The sequence below is a fragment of the Euphorbia lathyris genome, chromosome 8 (assembly GCF_963576675.1).
Source record: "Euphorbia lathyris chromosome 8, ddEupLath1.1, whole genome shotgun sequence".
Classification (NCBI taxonomy): Eukaryota; Viridiplantae; Streptophyta; class Magnoliopsida; order Malpighiales; family Euphorbiaceae; genus Euphorbia; species Euphorbia lathyris.
The window spans coordinates 46,409,413-46,428,378 of record NC_088917.1 but is presented as its reverse complement, the minus strand read 5'-3'; the positions used below and the strand labels follow the sequence as shown (position 1 = coordinate 46,428,378).

The 18,966-nt window shown below is 35.7% G+C and overlaps 2 protein-coding genes and 1 pseudogene across 8 annotated transcripts; 1 reads left to right on the top strand and 2 right to left on the bottom strand.

The window, feature by feature from the left end:
* The first annotated feature begins 1,110 nt into the window (after positions 1-1,110).
* Positions 1,111-10,404, top strand: LOC136202769 (uncharacterized). 7 transcript variants are annotated; one of them, XM_065993632.1, is made up of 7 exons: positions 1,111-1,398; positions 1,900-1,994; positions 4,198-4,259; positions 5,704-7,834; positions 8,155-8,275; positions 9,009-9,068; positions 9,144-10,404. In XM_065993632.1, the coding sequence occupies exons 4-7, from the start codon at positions 5,742-5,744 to the stop codon at positions 10,107-10,109; spliced, it is 3,240 nt and encodes a 1,079-aa protein (XP_065849704.1). In that variant the 5' UTR covers positions 1,111-1,398; positions 1,900-1,994; positions 4,198-4,259; positions 5,704-5,741; the 3' UTR covers positions 10,110-10,404. The 7 variants fall into 7 exon arrangements, with proteins under 7 accessions (XP_065849704.1, XP_065849702.1, XP_065849701.1 ...); XM_065993630.1 differs by having other exon boundaries at positions 4,198-4,378; XM_065993629.1 differs by having other exon boundaries at positions 4,198-4,397.
* A 692-nt stretch (positions 10,405-11,096) lies between these two features.
* On the bottom strand, positions 11,097-11,965 carry LOC136203936 (uncharacterized; annotated as a pseudogene).
* On the bottom strand, positions 11,856-13,194 carry LOC136203236 (uncharacterized). The gene is made up of 2 exons (XM_065994338.1): positions 12,899-13,194; positions 11,856-12,821 (listed from the first exon to the last, which is right to left on the bottom strand). The coding sequence occupies exons 1-2, from the start codon at positions 13,061-13,063 to the stop codon at positions 11,991-11,993; spliced, it is 996 nt and encodes a 331-aa protein (XP_065850410.1). The 5' UTR covers positions 13,064-13,194; the 3' UTR covers positions 11,856-11,990.
* Positions 13,195-18,966: the final 5,772 nt, after the last annotated feature.

Genomic DNA, 18,966 nt, shown 5'->3' with positions numbered 1-18,966 from the left:
TTCGTGATTGTCTCGATGTTTGTGAATTATTTGATCTGGGTTACAAAGGCTCGACTTTTACTTGGTCAAATGGAAGGAGGAATGAGGGTCGTATAAGGGAAAAGCTTGATCGGTTTTTGAGATCGGTGTATTGGGATCTCATGTTTCCTAATTCTTGTGTTTTGGAAATGTGCTGGTTTGTCTCTGAAGGTATGCGATTTGCCTGGTAATTGCTGTTTTGATTGGATTGAGGCGGTACATGTGGCTATACCAAGTGATGAATTCTTGGTTTTTTTCTTCATGTTTATAGATGTTGTGGTTTGATCATAATAGGGTAAGTCATGGTGAGCGAAGTCTTGATGATAGGGCGTTCATGGTGGGTGTTTATAGTGTTGCCAATATTTTGTCTTGCCATTCAGTTTCTGCTGCTGTTAGTTCTGGAGATTGTAGATGGAAGCCGCCCGATTTTGGGTTTGTTAAGTTGAATTGCGATGCGGCTTTTGTGATTTCGAGTAGTGGGTGCTGCAGGTTTTATAGCTCGTGACTCAAATGGTGAGGTTGTGATGAGTGGTGCGTGTCCTTTGGGTTGGTGTTGGCCAGTTCTTCATGCGGAGTTGTTGGCGATTTTGAATGGTTTGATTTTTGCCAAACAATATGGTGTGGAGAAGAAAGTGATGGTGTCGTCGGATTGTAAATTTTCTGTTGATGTGATTCTTGCACATAGGGATTTGAGTTATGTTGATGTAATAATCAAATCAATTCGTGAGGTGGCTGAGTCTTATGTTGATGCGTGCTTCATCTATGAGACGTTTGCGGAATGTCGCGACTCATGAGCTTGCAAAATGGGGATCCAGTTTAACTGGACCTCAAGTGTTAGTTTCTGATTTTCCTTCATTTCTGTCTTCTTGTATTGGCTCTAATCGTATCCGTTAATACAAGCTGATATTTTTCATCAAAAAAAAACTATAATTTTTTTTATAACTAATTATGATTTTAATCAAAATAATAAAGGGAAAAGAAGACAAACTTAGCTCATACAATCTCGGTACAGGCTTTCTATTTTCTAGGCCCAAATATAAATTTTATTCTCAAAATCCAAGATGCAATAACCCAACTTAAAACCTAGAACCATCCTACAAATTTATCTGGTTCTAAACCCTAACTCCCTATCATCATTTGGACAACCTCCTCCTTAATCTGCCTCCTCTCCAACTTTTATCTACCGAAAAACCCTATGACACCCTTCTTCTCCGTTCAGTATGTCACCGGTGGCGTTATAATCCTTACTGACTGCATCTCAAACCGTCTATTATGCTAAGGGACCTCTCAGTCATTATGATTTTTCTCAGTTCGGCCGGCGATCCTAAACGGAGACGTTCCTATTTCTCTGTGATTTTAAAAACCGTCTACCATGTTCAAGTAAGAATCTCCTTCTATACCAGTTTCTTCCTTTATCCTTTTCTTTTTAATATTTTTTATGTGATGCATATGGTGGTTGAATCACAAGACGGCGAGCCTTAATTTCTTCTTATCTCTCTTATCTAATTTCTGATAATATTAAAAATCGATTTGATCTATATGGATGAGTTTATTCTTGGAGATTCTGTTTTATCATTGACTAGTTCTAAAGAAAATGAACCCTAAGAAGTTCTATGGAGTTAAAAGAAAATTTCCTTTTTTTTATTCTGTGGAATTGTTTTATTTATTTTAATTTTAATATCTATTGAATATGAAAATATGTGATAAATGCAAGTGAGTGTGTTAGAAAACAGACGGCTTGGCTCTTTCTAGAAATATCGCTCTTAATGTGTGGCGCTGGTATATAATTCGATATGCTTTTTCATCTCTAGGATTAGGTTTTTAGGGTTGTGTTCAACTCGAACAAAGCTGTAACCCATAATCTATTTTCTTCTCTTGCAGACTCTATTTCTCTCTCTCCCCTTTCACTATTCAGTTGCTCTTTAACTTTGTTACTGGCTATTCTTCATTCACCTTGTTGGCGAATCTTCGATTAGGTAAATCTCACCACAGAGAAACCCTAGTTTGTTGTCAAATCAATTTCCTGGAAGCATGGCTCTGTATATTGTTAAGTCGATTTCTGGTAATTAATAGGCTTTCTGTTTCTCGGTGGAATTGATGTGACTGGATTATTTAGCGTTGGCCTCTTGCCTGCTAGTGCTATATTGGTAATTCTGAAATATATGGTTGTGTTTGCTAGTGAAGAGCATATGATCGGCTTATTTGAATGGCTTACTGTCTGTATGGTTTATTACTTCAGCTTTGATGATTACATGATTAATTTGTATCCGGATAAATTTATCTTACATTAAAATAATCATAAAACTCAGCACCCATATGTTACAAATAAGTGGATTCCATTTTGGGAGATATAATCTACCATCAGTTCCCTTAATAGGATAAAATTATTTTTAGGCTGAATATATCAAGAGTTCTCTGAACTTGGTTCAAAAAACTGATTGGTCCTATGAGCTTTAGGATGTCTCATTAGCCCTTTAGACTTGCTTAAAGTGACTTAATTAACCCTCTAGAGCTACATGGCGGAATAAAGCCATCAAACAACAACCAAAGCCTTAATCCAGTGTGGTCAGGTTCAACTATATGGATTCCTCTTTCATAACAATTATTTCTATTCTAGCAGACACAAATAATTATTACAAAAAAGAACCTAAATAAGCAAGACTTCTGAAGTGATTCCACTTATTGATTGCAAACCTCAAATATCTATTTGTTTCAAGAATAAGTCCAATTAATTCAATCTGTTTCAAGAATATATAGTTTAGTTATTTGGGAAAAATTAAAAAATTAGAAAACAATAACTACAGCTTGGGAAAGGGATAGAACATGTGCTAGGTTGGGATGCAAGTTTTGAAAGAACATGATAATTAGTCACTATGAAAAGCTAACACCCTGAACACCTAAATTGAATTTCATACCTAACTAGCGATTTTGAGAGACTGAATCGAATCGGGCAACGATGAATGGCGGTGGAAGTGATTGGGTTGAACGAAAAGGAGGAGAGATTGCAGCCCCTTGAAGTGGTTGTTTCACCTGGTTCACTTCAGTCCCCTCCTGCTTTAAATGGAACCTTTGAAAAAAAGGAGAGATAGATATGATGTTTCTTAGGTTTTTTATTTATTTAATGTTTACGTCATTTCACACTAAGTGACTCCGTATCGTTTCATTTAGTTTAGAAAGAAAAACTAAAAATGAAACAGCCAAATATAGGTCATCTTCAACTTTTCTTCGACCTAAAGAACACAACGGAAAGCTTCCAAGCCTAATCAATGGTGCAAATATTACTTTGGAGTTTTTCTTTTCCTAAAATTCAATGGAGGGAAGTGCCCCCATTGCCAACACTGTTCTGTCCCTGTATAGCTGTGAATTTGGCTTCATTTTCTCATTTAGGATAAAGGGGTACCCAGCTATGATACTTGTATATTGCATAATTCTACTGTTCAAAAACAAGGTCCCATAGGTGCTCGAAATCGAGAATCCACCCTGATTTTCTCCGATTAGTCCCTATGGGCGTTTTTTTGGCTTATGAGCAATTTTTAGCCGTCTGGCCTCTGCCTAGACCGCCTGGACGCCACATAGACTGCTTAAGCACCGCCTTAGTGACGACGAACAAAAACGTTTTTTATTGTGATTTTTTTTTGCTTATGCACATTTTTTAAGATATATGGTACAAATATATATGTTTTTCTATATTAAATAATTTTATATTATTATTTATAGATAGTATAATACATATTTTAATCGAATTTATATAACAATTTGTTGATTAACAAATAAAAAATACAAAAATATAAATCCGATTAATCCTCGAGGGCCCTATCAGCCCCGACCAAAAACCCACTCATGCCCGGTAATGCAAGGACTAGCACCTAGCGTCTTTTACAACCTTGCATTGTATGAATTTTACTTGATTGATACTATATTCTAAAAGGAAAATGACATTTTTTTATCTCTTGAATTTGTTCAATTTATTTGTGAGATTATGTGACATCTTACCTATCTATATTAATGAACATGTAATAGGATGCTTGAGCAAACTTGGAGATTTCTATGTATATGTAAAAATGGAATTTATTTTCAATCATGGCTGTAGTTGTATTCCCCCTTTCAGTTCAAAAATGCAAATTATAATAATATAATGAACATTTCACAAATTATTTTTGATACTTGTACTTTATCCAGTTTGCATGAATCTTGGAGCCATTATCTGGTGCAATAGTGAAACCAAGAGATGCCAAATCTAAGTGCGTGGATGAAGTCTTGAAAGCAGCCACTTCATGCAAAATGCTGAAGATTAGGACTGTCTCAAGACCCTCTTTGAGCCCTGCTTAGATGAAGCTTACATGAATTCATTGTTTTCATTGTATATGGATATTTATCTAGTATATCTTCTCTTTATCTCCCGTGTCTATGGTTATTGAGGTGGCTTTCACTTTCTGTGAACATGTAGCTGGAAGTCTATATTTGTTTATATCCTTACCTGCCACTGGAGCGATTATGGTGTCCAATGCCTAGACATCATTGCATGTGTGAGCCGTTAGTTGAGGGAGAAATGAAGTAACTATTGTATTGAATAAATATACTGAATGTGAATGTCATGTTTTAATTAATGTAACCACTGTTAAGGAATCTCAAATTGAAGTGTAATACAATGACATGATGAAATAAATATGTTGTCAACTTGTCATCGATTTTCAAATGTTAGCATGTTATTTCAGACACATGACTGGTAATAGGAGTAAAAATGTCGATACTAGGGCCTGTCTGCTTAGAGGAGTAATTGTCATTGAAAATAGTTCATGAGAGCCTTAGCAGTTGTAAACATTTTCTTAAGTTGTCTAATTAACTGTAGTTGCTGCTTGAAATAAGATCATGGGCCATTGTAGTCAATTCTTAATTTGATTAAATAACCACGTTTCTTTTGGAATCTGATACGGTTGCTTACTGGTCTATTTTTGTATAAAGGAATACATATACGTGAGACTGAATAGTAATCTAAAAAAGAAATTAATATTCAGAAAGGTAAATCTAGTTGGCTCTTGATATTGAATGAATGTCTAGCAAACGTTAATGGTACAAATAATAGAGTGTTCTGAGATGTAAGAAATTGATTGGCCTAGTGAAATTGTGATACCATCCTAACTTCCAGCTGAACTAAATCTAAAATTCTGAGATACTGCAATTTTCAAGGCAAATGATCTCAAAAAGTCTCGTGTAGGCTTAAGTGAACAAATTTAGGAGATGTGGTTTCTATTCGGACTTAATATTTTAAAAGTTAGATATATTGGTTGTGGTTGGAAGTAGACAATGATAAGTAATTATAAAAAAGAATTTGTTGAAAGCTCAATTCGCATAGGTTGAACCATTTAATTCTGAATGATATATCAAAATAATTGAGAGGGGACCCACATTTAAATACCTAAGTTGGCTTATTAATTGTGCTTACCCAAGTGATTACTGTTGATGTTGAAATCGCTTTTAGATTTTAAATGTTTGCCACCTTTTGTCCTGAAATTGCAAAGGGTCACTAGTGTAGATGTTTCTGACATGCATCCTGTCTCTTTAAGATTGATATTTTCCATGGTCCGACTGTTAAAAAAGTATCCTCTGTTGAATGGTTATATAGATCTTCTGAAACTTGAGAAGTGCAATCTGATGTATTATTCTAACTGTAGTTTTGTTGTGCAGTGGTGATGTGTGCACATGTTTCTTGCTGTTAGTCTAGCATGTCAAACAATCTTGTCTCACAGCAGATGTCGATACAGAACATTCAAATGGGCCAGCTGGAACCCCTTTCTAACAAATTGGATTCGTCAATTCATATGGGAATGATGGGACAAGGAGTCAATAGTCCTGCATTGCAGCAAATGTCAATGTCAGATATGCAAATGGGAATGATGGGGCCAAATTCTACTGATGCATCATCACAGCAGATATCTGTATCAAGCCACCAAACACAACCATATGAATATATGCCTAATAATCATGTTTTGCAAAAACTATCAGTTTCAAACATGCAGATGGGTCCACGGTCATACAATCTTGTCTCAGACATCCTACCGCCTAATAAGCAACCGGGAGGAATGGAAACCATGTTTAACACTGTGGGACAGCAGTCATCAGTGTTGATTAAGCGGAAGATGCCAATGGATTCTAATAAGCGGGTTGCACATGTGGAACACAGGCCATGGCTGCATCAAGCATCGTCGCCCAACAAATTATCGGTGCAGATGCAATCACAGTCTACTTCTACTGCATCTGGTTCTCCACGTCCACAGGCGCAATTTAAGAGATCAGCATCTACTAAAGCTGGGCCACAGCAGTTATCAGCTCAGAAAAATCCAAGTGGACAACCATCCCCAAAATATCAAAATGAGTCAACTGAGTCTGTGAGGTTAAAGCTAAGGGAGTCATTAGGAGCAGCACTAGCTTTGGTTTGTCAAGAGCAAGATAAAAGTTCAAGTGTTGGCAAGCAATCTCAGAACACAGGCACACAGGTGAATTCTCAAACTTCTGGTCTTGCTTCTGGTACTGCCTGTAGTGCATTTAATCATGTGATTGAGGAAAACAAGGAGTCTTTGTCTGACAAAGGGTATGATACTTGCACCCAAAATAAAGGTGGACTAAACTCAACTCCCAAAATTTCATCTAATAATTCTGATGATTATACAGAGACCTCCAGAATTCATGGCCAGAACTGTCAGTCAGTTATTAGTTCCCTTGGTGAGAGTGTTTCAGTCAGTGATGGCTTGTTTGTTAAAGATGAACTTTTGCAGGGAAATGGGCTTTCATGGGTATTAGAATCTAATATGGGGTTAGAAGAGAAAAGGGAGGCTCAAATTGTTGAAAAACAGCCTGCAATGGGGGATTCTTGCATAGTTAGTGGAGGACGACATACTCAGCCACCTGAAGTCTTAGCATCTAAGATTGAAGTAGAGCTATACAAATTATACAGTGGAGTTAACAAGAAATACAAGGAGAAAGGCAGATCTCTTTTATTTAACTTGAAGGATCGCAATAATCCTGACCTAAGAGAAAAAGTAATGTCAGGAGATATTGCCCCAGACCGTCTCTGTGCAATGACTGCAGAGGAACTTGCATCTAAAGAGCTTTCTGAATGGCGAACAGCAAAAGCTGAGGAGCTTGCTCAGATGGTTGTATTGCCTGATTCAGATGGTGACATGAGGAGATTGGTGAAGAAAACACACAAGGGTGAGTTCCAAGTGGAAGTTGAACCACACGATAGCATTTCTGTGGAGGTTGCCACTGCGCCTTCTTCACTTACTAGGATGCGACCAAAACCTAGGGAGAAGGATGACTCTTCCCCTTCGCAACCTGATAAAAAGAAAATCAGAGGAAATGGTACTGGTCAAAAGAGTAGTCCAGAGGACCAGAATGTTCTCATGATTCCTTCCACTGATGGGAGTGATTTGATGCAAGGGCTAATGGTTGATGACGAGTTGAAGGATGCAGAGTTTCTTCCTCCAATTGTTTCCCTCGATGAGTTCATGGAATCGCTTAATGCTGAACCTCCATTTGAAAATTTACCAGTGGATGCTGGAAAAGCAACAACTGTCTCAGATAAGGACGATTCACGAGTTGGTTCAGAATCCAAGTCTCCTGATGATGTTACCTCTGGTAAACCTGGCACAGTGGACTTGACAAACGCAAAGTTGGATTCTGATGGAAAATCTGCCGAGGAACTTATAAAATCAGAAACACCACGTTCTGTTAGCATAACAAAGGGTGAACTTGTGTGGGAAGGCTTACTTCAGTTGAACATATCATCCTCGGCCTCAGTCATGGCCCTTTTTAAAAGGTCAGTATCTAATGGCATTGAAGTGTTGATGAAGTTGTTCCCAGCTATTTGTTATTGCAGTATCTTTAGGCTCCTCATTGTTATCCTTCTTTATTTATATATTTCGTTATTTATTTTTCTCTGTTCTTGGCTCTATCATTTTGACGTGTTGAAATGAAATGTTCTTAAATCTGTATTTTATGTGTTTCTAAATAGATACATTTGATGAACTCTAGATAGAGAACTGGTGCCAGTGGCTGTATGAAATATCTTCTGTTGCGTCTGATTCTCCATCTGAAAGAATATTTTGCGTAATGTCCATGTGTATTTTGATTTTGCAGTGGTGAGAAAGCATTTGCAAAAGCTTGGCCTGGCCTCGTTGAGATTAAGGGGAGAGTTAGACTTGATGCATTTGAGAAATTCCTCCAAGAGCTGCCGATGTCCAGAAGTCGTGCTGTTATGGTATCTCAAGTTCCTTTTAATTGTACTAGATTTGGGTTTTGTTACTACAGTTCAAAAAAGAGGGATGGTGCTTTATCCCCTCCCTGCTTACTCCAGTTTGCTGTCGGTCCAGTATATGGGGTATTAGCAAGCATTGTCAGTGGCATATATCCTAGGCTAATGAGAATTTGTACCAACATTTCAAAAGAGAAAAGTTCAAATCAAGGGTTACTTCGATGGAAAATCATAATCAATTTGATTAGAAGAAAAATGCTGATTTAATCTCTTGAAGGAAGTTTAATGTGGATACCAGAAGAAGATTTGTTGGATCTGTTAATTAGTCCATATTACTGGTCTGCTCATTGTTTATAGTTCACCATGTACAAAGCAGACTCTGTTTAAGTGATACAAAAATACATATTGTACAACCATCTCAGGCAGGTTGCATTGAGAATTGAGATTTAAATAGGGACAAATTCTTCCAATTGCTTTTATAGATGGAAGTTGATGTCTAATCATGCCAGATCTGTTTGACAGAGATTGATGTGCACCAAAAAGTATATTAAATAAGATGTGATTTTGTGAAATTAAAAACTTGATTAGATTAATTAGTGCGGCAATAGCAGAGGTCATTTGTTCATGATATTTGCTATAAGTGGAGTTCTATTTGACACAGATGAACAGACAATCACGGTATATGTTTTCTTGAAGCTGGAAAGACCCCTTTCTCATATATTAACAATGTGTTTTGCAGGCTGTGCAATTTGTTTGCAAGGAGGGATCTGCAGAAAGTGAGCGTGCAAGTGTCAAAGAGGTAAACTAGAACTTTGAATGAATGCATACATTTGGCAATCTGTCATTAAACTGATATTGGCATGTAATGGTGCAGGTGGCTGATTCTTATGTCGTTGACTGTAGGGTGGGTTTTGCTGAACCTGCTTCTGGTGTGGAACTCTATGTCTGCCCACCTGATTCAAAGACTAGAGAGATGCTCGGCAAGGTCCTACCAAAGGACCAGCTTGATGCCCTTAATTTTATTGATAATGGTTTAATTGGTGTCATTGTATGGAGAAAACCTCATATAACCTCAACGATATCACCCAACCATAAGCACAATTCTAAAAAGCAAAACTCCACTTCTAGGACAAACCTAGAGAAGGATGCTAATCTAGATGTGAATGTAATGTCTAAACACCATGGTGATCGACCTCATAGCTTTGTTAAACCTCAACCTGATGAGAATGATGGTGATGATGATGATGTGCCTCCCGGGTTTGGTCCTTCAGCTGGGGCTGCTCGGGATGAGGATGACTTGCCAGAGTTCAATTTCTCAAGTGGTCCTCTCACTCCAAGGTCACACTTGGTTAAAAAAAGTGGTATTCAGGGTCAAGGAATGCCCTTTCACTCTCCTCAATCTCTACCTCGTCCTGTAGATCAAATGAGGGAGCTCGTACATAAGTACGGGCAACCAGAAACTAATAATGCAAGAGGTGTAATGGTACAGACGTGGAATGATGATGATGATGACATGCCTGAGTGGCACCCAGATGATGCTAAATCGCAGCCACAGCTACAGCCTCAGCCTCATTTGCAGCCTGCGCATGTGCAGGCTGTATTTATGCGTAACAATAGCATCCAGCAGCCGATGTTACGTGCCCATGTGATGCAGCAAACACAATATCAGCATATGGCCCCACAAACACAAACCATAAGTTCGCAACCCCAAGTAAATGTGATGCAACCTCCCCAAACTCCTTGGCAGCAGCAGGGCCAGTGGATGGCTCCCATTTCTTCCTATCAGAATAATAATGGGCAGCCATGGCGTAGAGATGCCCCTTCTAGTAGAGGCTTTTAAACATCTTGTATTATCTTTTATAAAATGTGTACAGTAGAATTTAGTTTTTTTATTTTTATTTTAATCGTTGGTTTGTCAGATCTCATGTTTTGTAGCCTGTTTGCTGCCGTTAGATTCTAGTAGAAAATAATCAGTTCAAAACAAAGACGAGCAAGGCCTGTCTGCTTGTTCTACTATACCAGACAAGCAATCAGTTATTACAGAAACCAATTATACGAGCAATATCAGTTATAACATCTGTAATCACGACAGTTCTTTAATGGAATGGATTACCAGTTAATTTTTATCTGAATAACTTATTCTTATCTTTAAAAGCTCATCTGTTATATGCTTGACATGGTTTGCACTGGAAAGCTCATTACGGCTTCAGCAATTCAGCTCTAGATGCTTGAAGCTAGGCTATTATTTTTGGTAGATCTTATGTTTTATTAATGTTCATTAGAAGTAGATTCCTTCATATAGTAAAAGGTTTATATTTCCCTGACTTGTTTCTGGATTTTGTATAAGTTTTTTGGCATCATTTTCTTTGAATAATGATGGTTAGGGGATTTCATTTTAGATTTTTTGTTAAACATTTTATACTTTATACTAGAGGATGGATCTGCTCCTAGACTCATTGCTAGATGGAGAAGTTTTAATTTTTCCCACTAGAAATAAAAGGAAATTGTTATCAAACCAACATTTATTTTTTTATTTATTTATTTTTTTTTGATAATTGAATATGGGAAATTTAGACTTTAAGATTAGTGATAAAATTTAATTTTGCCCTTTATCAAGGGATAAATATACTATAAGAAGATTAATTTTGAAATTGGAATTTCAGGAAAGTTGATTTCCTTATAGCGGTGAGGGAAGGGTTTTTTGAGTGTTTGAAAATTGAATACTGAACCAACCCAATTCATAAGATGGAACATATGAAATAATAGTTGGTGAATTGCTACGTTTGTGAATGAATGATACATTTGTGTTTACAGATAAAATTGAAGTTTAACCCTCCAAGGCGCGCTTGAGTCCTGCACGCTGCTCAGGAGTTAATCTGGTGGGGAATTTGATCCTCAAATCATCTCGATTGCCAGGTTCCTTGGAATTGGGTACCTTCTCAGGCAACAACGAGCTCATAACCAGGACTAAGAATGTCATGCACGGGAATGGAGAGGTTTCGGGCATCAAGAGTAGTGAGATTAACAGTAGTTCCTCCGAGTGCTTCTGCTAAGGGCACTCTTTGATTAATAATAAGGTCATTACCATCTCTCTTGATGGTTGAGTGTGTTTTTTCATCAATTACAAAGACAAGGTCTGCTGAAAGTTGATTCAACTGTTCATTTCCTTTATCTGGGAATGTTATTTTTGTGCCCATTTTCCATCCTGGTTTGGCATCAATACTTAATATCCCAGTTTCTTGAACTTGCCTTCCATGCCCATCAACCAAAGTTCTGGAAATCTTCATTTTCCTGGTGGAACCAGAGTACAATTCCTCAAGGCTACAATACAAGGCAATTTACTCTGTACAAGAAGATGACAGTCGTTTTGTTTCAATGCATTTTTAAGCCTAATCTTTTACTATAATTAGCAAAACCTCTATCCCAACAGTAAAAATAAAGACTAGAGAGATGCTCCGCAAGGTCTAAACTTAGATGTTTAAAGTTTTAATGTGTCCCACAAGAAATAAAAAAATTGAATATGGGAAATTTAGACTTCAAGATTAGTGATAATTATGAAGGGATAAATATAGTATAAGAAGATTGATTTAGAAATTGGAATTTGAGGAAAGTTGATTTCCTTATAGATGAATACATGATGAGGTGAGGGAAGGGTTTTTAAGAGTGTTTGAACCAATCCAATTCATAAGGATACATTTGTGTTTACAGATAAAATTGAAGTCTAACCCCCCAAGGCGCGCTTGAGTCCTGCACGCTGCTCAGGAGTTAATCTGGTGGGGAATTTGACTTCGAATTTGATCCTCAAATCGCCCCGATTGCCAGGTTCCTTGGCAATGGGCATACCTTCCCTGGCAACAACGAGCTCATAACCAGGACTAACAATGTCATGCACGGGAATGGAGAGGTTTCGGGCATCAAGAGTAGTGAGATTAACGGTAGTTCCTCCGAGTGCTTCTGCTAAGGACACTCTTTGGTTAATAATAAGGTCATTACCATCTCTCTTGAAGGTTGAGTGTGTTTTTTCATCAATTACAAAGACAAGGTCTGCTGGAAGTTGATTCAACTGTTCATTTCCTTTATCTGGGAATGTTATTTTTGTTCCTTTTTTCCATCCTGGTTTGACATCAATACTTAATATCTCAGTTTCTTGAACTTGCCTTCCATGCCCATCAACCACAGTTCTAGAAATCTTCATTTTCCTAGTGGAACCAGAGTATAATTCCTCAAGGCTACAAGGCAATTTACTCTCTACTGGAGGAGGTTTTCTAGGCATGTTTGCTCCTTCACTGTATGCTCTAAAAAGGTTTTCACTACCACCACCAAACATACCTGCTGCATGTGCATGTGCATCTGATTGAAACCTCATTGATCTTCCAGGCCCTGATGACCCAAATCCAAATGGACTATTCCCAAAAAATTCTGCAAATATGTCCTCTGCATTTCTTGGATTGAATCCACTATTACTATTTCGGAATCCACCTGCTGGCATATCTTTCAATCCTTCTTCTCCATATTGGTCATATATTGCTTTCTTCTGTGGATCACTTAATACCTGAAATCACCATAGGGGTTAATGGGCAAAAAATGTTATATAACTAAACTAAACAAAACAAAACAAAACATGCATGCCTCATAAGCTTCAGAGATCTGTTTGAATTTGGCTTCAGCTTCTTTTTTGGTGTTTGGATTCTTGTCAGGGTGCCATTTCATAGCCAATTTTCTATATGATTTCTTCAGATCATCTTCTGATGCATTCTTCTCCACCTTTAATATACTATAATAATCCAAACCCATCTTTTTCTATTTTCAACTTCTTCTTAATTTTCTAAATTCTACAAGGAACATAAAATCACAAAGACTTTGAAAAGTAATTTCTTTATGAATGCGTACAAACAGAATCAATCTATGATTCCGATTTAGGATTTAGTAACCAAAAATAACGGAAAATGTGTAATGAATAAGTTGAAATGTTTGGTCTTAAAGTTTTCTTCTGGTTTCCTTTCCACCAAATTCTATGGTACAAGAAGATGACAGTTGTTTCATTTCAATGCATTTTTAACCCTACTCTTTTACTATAATTAGCAAAACCTTTATTCCAACACTAAAAATAAAGACTAGAGAGATGCTCCGCAAGGTCCTACCAAAGGACCATCTTCATACCCTTCCTTCTATAATGCTTTAATTGGTGTCATTGTATGGAGAAAACCTCATATACTCATCCAACCATAACCATAATTCTAAAAATCAAAACTCTACCAGTCTACAAAATATGATGATCACGCTGAACAGAATGAACAAATTGTCACATAGAGGTCGGAGTCCGACGTCCCTTCTCCAATGCTTAAGTCAGTTATAGACACTAAGATTGGAGTACCTATGAAGAAAACATTTTGATAAGTGATCCAAGTTAGTCAATCCAAACAAACTAGAAGTCGGTGGAAAAACGAACAGAAAGGGTTTAATTAAATTAACCGGGTCGTCAAGTTAATCGTTCTAGCGATGAATTAATTCGAAATATTTATTATGTTAAATCAAAACCGAACAGTTAATTGAATTAAAAGGCGGAGGGGTTATAGTCTACAATTTCTCTTTGGATTTCTATTTTATTTCTAATTCCATTTCTTTTCTTTTCTATTTAATTTCTATTCTATTCTAATTCCATTTGTTTTCTATTCTATTTCTAATTCTAAATCTATTCTATTTCGTTTCTAATCTTAATTCTAAAATCTATTCTATTTCATTTCTAAATTTTATTCTAATCTATTTTATTTCAAAATCTAATCCACTTCTATTTTATTCCTAAAAATCTATTCTAAAACTATTTCCTTTTTATTTCCATTTTTATTTTTATCATTAAAAATAATAAAATGAGATATATATATAGAGCATGGCCCCCTCCCAAGGGGGCCGCCATGAGCGGTCACGGGTCTGGAACAGACCCGTGACGGGCCGAGATTGGGCACGGGCCGCCCAAACCCGGCCAGATGGGCCTTACGCCCCGCTGGTCGTAAGGCCTTGCCGAGCCTTACACCCGGCTCGGGCTACGGGGCCTTGGGCTCCGTGCCTATTTATAGGCACGGAGCGCGATACATGAGGGGGGGGGGGGGGGGTTGGATACCGAAGCGCTACCGGATTGTTTTTAGAACACGAAACATACAAAAATCACACCGAAACGCATGAACATTGACTGATTTGGATCGAAAATACCTCAAACATGTATTAATCTGAGGAATTAGACCCTTTTGAATTCCTTTTATTCCGTTTATTAAATCATTCGTTTGGAATTTAAAATAAAAACTCCATTTTTATAATCCCGTCATACGAACTGTGACCCGATTTGGGTAGTTTGAGATTAAAGTGGATTGCTTAGTGTAGATCTAATGATTTTTGGGTTTATTGAAGGACTGATATTGTAATTCACCATTTTTCGGTCAAGCAGTAGCTTAGCGACAGATTTTCTGTCACTAAAGCTACTAGAACTTTTCAATATGTGTTTTTTATGATATTGGTGAGGATTTTTGGGTTTTATTACGTTAGAAGAGGGTTAATTTAGTTCTAATATTTATTTTCTCTATTTATATGTTATGTTGTGTATTTATTAGTTGAGTCATATATCTTTTACTATATATATGAGTTTGATCTTAATGGTAGTAGTAACCATCTAAACTCTAAATGTAACCAAAATTTCAACCGTTGATTTTGATCCAATAGTCTGATCATTTAATGTTAAAATTTGTAATTTATTTTCATAATAAATGAATTTTCTTGTGAATTGCATTTTTCTCTCCCTTTGTAATTAATCCTTAATAAATACACAATGTTTCTTTCTCCTTAATTAATAGTATATTAAACATAACTCCATAATAAATACAAATCATGTTTCTCTCTCCTTAATTAATATATTAGACTTACTCTCTCCATATTGAAGTTAGTGTTAAATTTATATAATACATTATTGTTATATTATTTTACAAATACTCATTTATTGTTTTGTGCTTTTAGTTAAATAAATTACGGTAATACAATTTGGTAGAGGTGCACACAAAAAATCGAAAAACCAAGAAACCGAACCGAAACCAGTCCGAAAAAGAGGTTAACTGAAATCGATGGACCAATTGATGGTTTTTAATTTTAAAGATTTCGGTTTTCGGTTTCGGAATTCTAAAAACCACCGGTTTCAGTTAACCGACTGATAATAATTAAAACAAAAAAATATGCATTTTTTGGAAGATAAAAAATATGTATTAATATTAGTATACGTGATAATATTATAGGCAAAAAGCATCATGAGGCCCCTGATCTTTCATTGTTTGATGCATTAAGCCCTTGATCTTTTATTTAGACACATTAAGCCCCTGACTTTCATCATTTGGTGCATTAAGTCCTCGATCTTTTATTTAGACACATTGAGCCCTTGATCTTTTATATATGGGTGTATTAGGCCCTTTCGTAAATCAATTAATATATAGGTTTATTAAGGGCATGTTTGGTTAGGTTTATATAACTGCAGCGTTTCGCATTTTCTCTGGACACTGCAACATTTTGGAGTTTTCACGAAAAGCTATTTTCATGAACAGTTGTTTGTAGTTATTTGTTATTGATAAAATTACCCTTCTTATTTCCACAAAATGTGCTTCAATTTTAACATTATTTTTATTTTTAGAACATAATTATCGAAAAACAAGGTTTTATTGTGTTCAATAAGTTTTTTATTTTTTATTTAAATTATTTTTATTAATTTGTATAATATATTTTTTATTTTAGAATTTGTTATTTTTAGAACATCATTTGTTGTCACACCAAACATGCCCTTAATAAACCTATATATTAATTGATTTATGGAAGGATCTAATACACCCATATATGAAAGATCAAGGGCTCAATGTGTCTAAATGAAAGACCGAGAGCTTAATGCACCAAATGATAAAAGATCAGGGGCTCAATGTGTCTAAATAAAAGATCGAGGGCTTAATGCACCAAACAATGAAAGATCAGGGGCCTCAGGATGCTTTTTGCCTAATATTATATTATGATTCCTAAATAATTAAAACAAATGCGAATTGCAGATGACATTTGGCGAATTGCAGAAGTTCCTACACCGAGTGTGGACAATGCGAATTTTGTAGATTGGCTCCTGCAATCATTGTGTGGCCCAAACCAGGACATGATTGTCAGATTATGCTGTGCAGTAAAAGCAATTTGGGATCACCGAAATAGAGTCCTTTGGCATATGAGATGGTGGCCGGCAGACACCAGTTGGCACAACAGCTTGGAAGCGACCCAAGACTGGAGAGCTTATCACAAAAGGCCGCAACCGTAAGTACCAGGAGGAAGGAGTCAAGCAATCAGCAACCAGGGTCGACAAATGCTGCTGGCAATGGGGCGACGCCTCAACACGCGGATTCGGAGTTGACCCACGATAATCGACCAAGGACAGCACAGACCGTCGACAATAACGGTATGAGACAGCGTGCGACAGATCAGAGATGGAGCACACCGAATCCAGGCTACGTCAAATGCAATATTGACGGGGCAATCTTTAAAGAACTAAGAAGCAGCGGTATGGGAGCGGTTATCAGAGACGAAAGGGGAGCCTTCGTATTGTGTAGCAGTAGCTTCATTCCAGGTATCAAAGAACCAAGGGTCATTGAAGCTCTTGCAATTCGCACGAGTTTGATTTGGCTTTCTAATATGGGATATACAGTTGTTGAATTTGAATCTGATGCTAAACTTGTGGTAGATAATATTCTCTCTGGAAAACAGGATATCTCTGAGTTTGGAATGATATTAGAAGACTGTCGTTTAGTCCTAAGATCCAACCCATCTTTTAAATTAGTTTTTATTCCTCGTCTAGCGAACAGTGCAGCTCATTTGGCAGCTAGGCTTGCCTGTTCCAATACTAGCAATTTCTTTTCAACTGTTGTGCCGGAATAACTTGTAAACACTATTGTTATGGATGCAAGTCCAATCATTTATTTAATTATCTTTTCTGGTTAAAAAAAACAATAACGAAATATAACTAATAAAATAATAAGTATATATGTTCTGTAACTTAATAACTAATAATAACTTAATAAGTTCCTATAAAAAAAATAACTTGATTCAAAAAATAATACTAACTTAATAACTAACATACATATTTAACTATACTTTTCCACTCACTCTTGGACGGAATCAGTTATGTGTTTAGGTGGTTTTTGCTATTTTGATGTAAAGGCTTTTTTCCGATTCTATTTTGTTGCATATTTTTTTTTTGTATTTCTGTGTTGATTTTGAAGTTCTAAAAGAAAGGCTTGGTTTTTTTTTTTTTTTTTTTTTTTTTTTTTTTTTTTTTAATAAAATGCAGTATATAGTATTTGAATGTTTTTTTAATCCTCAATTACTAATGGTTAATAACTGAAGTAAAAGGTTAACCGACCGAAATATTTGCTTGATCGATTTGTGGTTAACCGAATTTAATGAACTAGTATATGGTTAGTGTTTTTTAAAACCCGAAAAAATGGTTAACCGACCGAACTATAGTTAATGGACTGGTTAACCGACCACGTGCACCCCTACAATTTGGATAGAAATATTTTAGGATAGAATGGATAGAATAATTTGGATTTACTAACTTAACCTTATATATATTTAACCTTTATAATTAATGACTTAAATTCTTCTTTATTTGGATTTCTACTTCCAATATCATCTATTATTCTTGTCCAAGTGGAGTATTACATTTACAACATTAGTATTATATAAAATTATAAATATTGATTAAAAGAAATAAAAATTATAAATATCATACAAGATTTTCATTTCTGTTTTTTTATTTGGCTTGGTAAATTTTATTTTCAATTCTTAAATACAAAAGTTTAAAAGTTTTTACATTTTTTTAATAAATATATTTGAATCCTTTCAAAAACAATTATTTTTGAATTTATAATTTCAGTAATTTTTCAATAAATCATTACAATAACTACAAATCTTTAGTCCCGAAATGATTCGGTTCAGCTAACATAAACCGTCATACGAAACCGTGAAATCAAGTCGTATCAGCGACATAAATTCTCTCCCTCCACTCCGTCCTATCCACTATCATATTTTTCTCAATCCCCAATAAACTCATATCACTCTCAATCACCATCTTCCAAGTTTGCTTATTGCTTTGTTTACATTCAATTTTGCAATTGGTTTAGCTATATGTTGATATAGAAATTATTTCAATTGTAAATATGTATTCAAACCCTTTCATTATCAATAAAATATCCATTTTTTTTTATAAAATTTCATGTCAATTTCACACTTTTATTTTTCTTTCTTTACTCATTATTTACTTACTCTCAATAGTTTAAATAAAATTAATTATCTAACAAAGTTTCTATAACGGCGCTAAGACCCCAATGATGACTTTTTCAATCCTTGCGTCTATCACCAATTGTTTCATTTAGATTTCAAGTTTTGGTGCGCAAAAATCTATAAACTTAACTGATATTAATCGAGAGTTAATTTCTCTGGTACGCCTGCACCCAAACCACACATGACAATATTAAAATTAGTGTTATTCGAAAATATTGCTAACAATAACCTATAAAATTTAATTTTTTTAAAAAATACTACTTAAAATTGCAAAAGATGAAAAAAAGACAATCTACAAATAAAAATTACATAAAAACAAAAATTAATAAATTGATTAATTACGATTAGTTATACAA

Excerpts from the sequence above, each read along its gene's own strand:
- LOC136202769 (XM_065993631.1), top strand. The coding sequence starts at position 5,742 with ATGTCAAACAATCTTGTCTCACAGCAGATGTCGATACAGAACATTCAA. Across the intron at positions 7,835-8,154 it reads GTCATGGCCCTTTTTAAAAG|TGGTGAGAAAGCATTTGCAA; the intron begins GTCAGTATCTAA and ends TTGATTTTGCAG. Across the intron at positions 8,276-9,008 it reads CCAGAAGTCGTGCTGTTATG|GCTGTGCAATTTGTTTGCAA; the intron begins GTATCTCAAGTT and ends TGTGTTTTGCAG.
- LOC136203236 (XM_065994338.1), bottom strand. The coding sequence starts at position 13,063 with ATGGGTTTGGATTATTATAGTATATTAAAGGTGGAGAAGAATGCATCA. Across the intron at positions 12,822-12,898 it reads AGATCTCTGAAGCTTATGAG|GTATTAAGTGATCCACAGAA; the intron begins GCATGCATGTTT and ends TGGTGATTTCAG.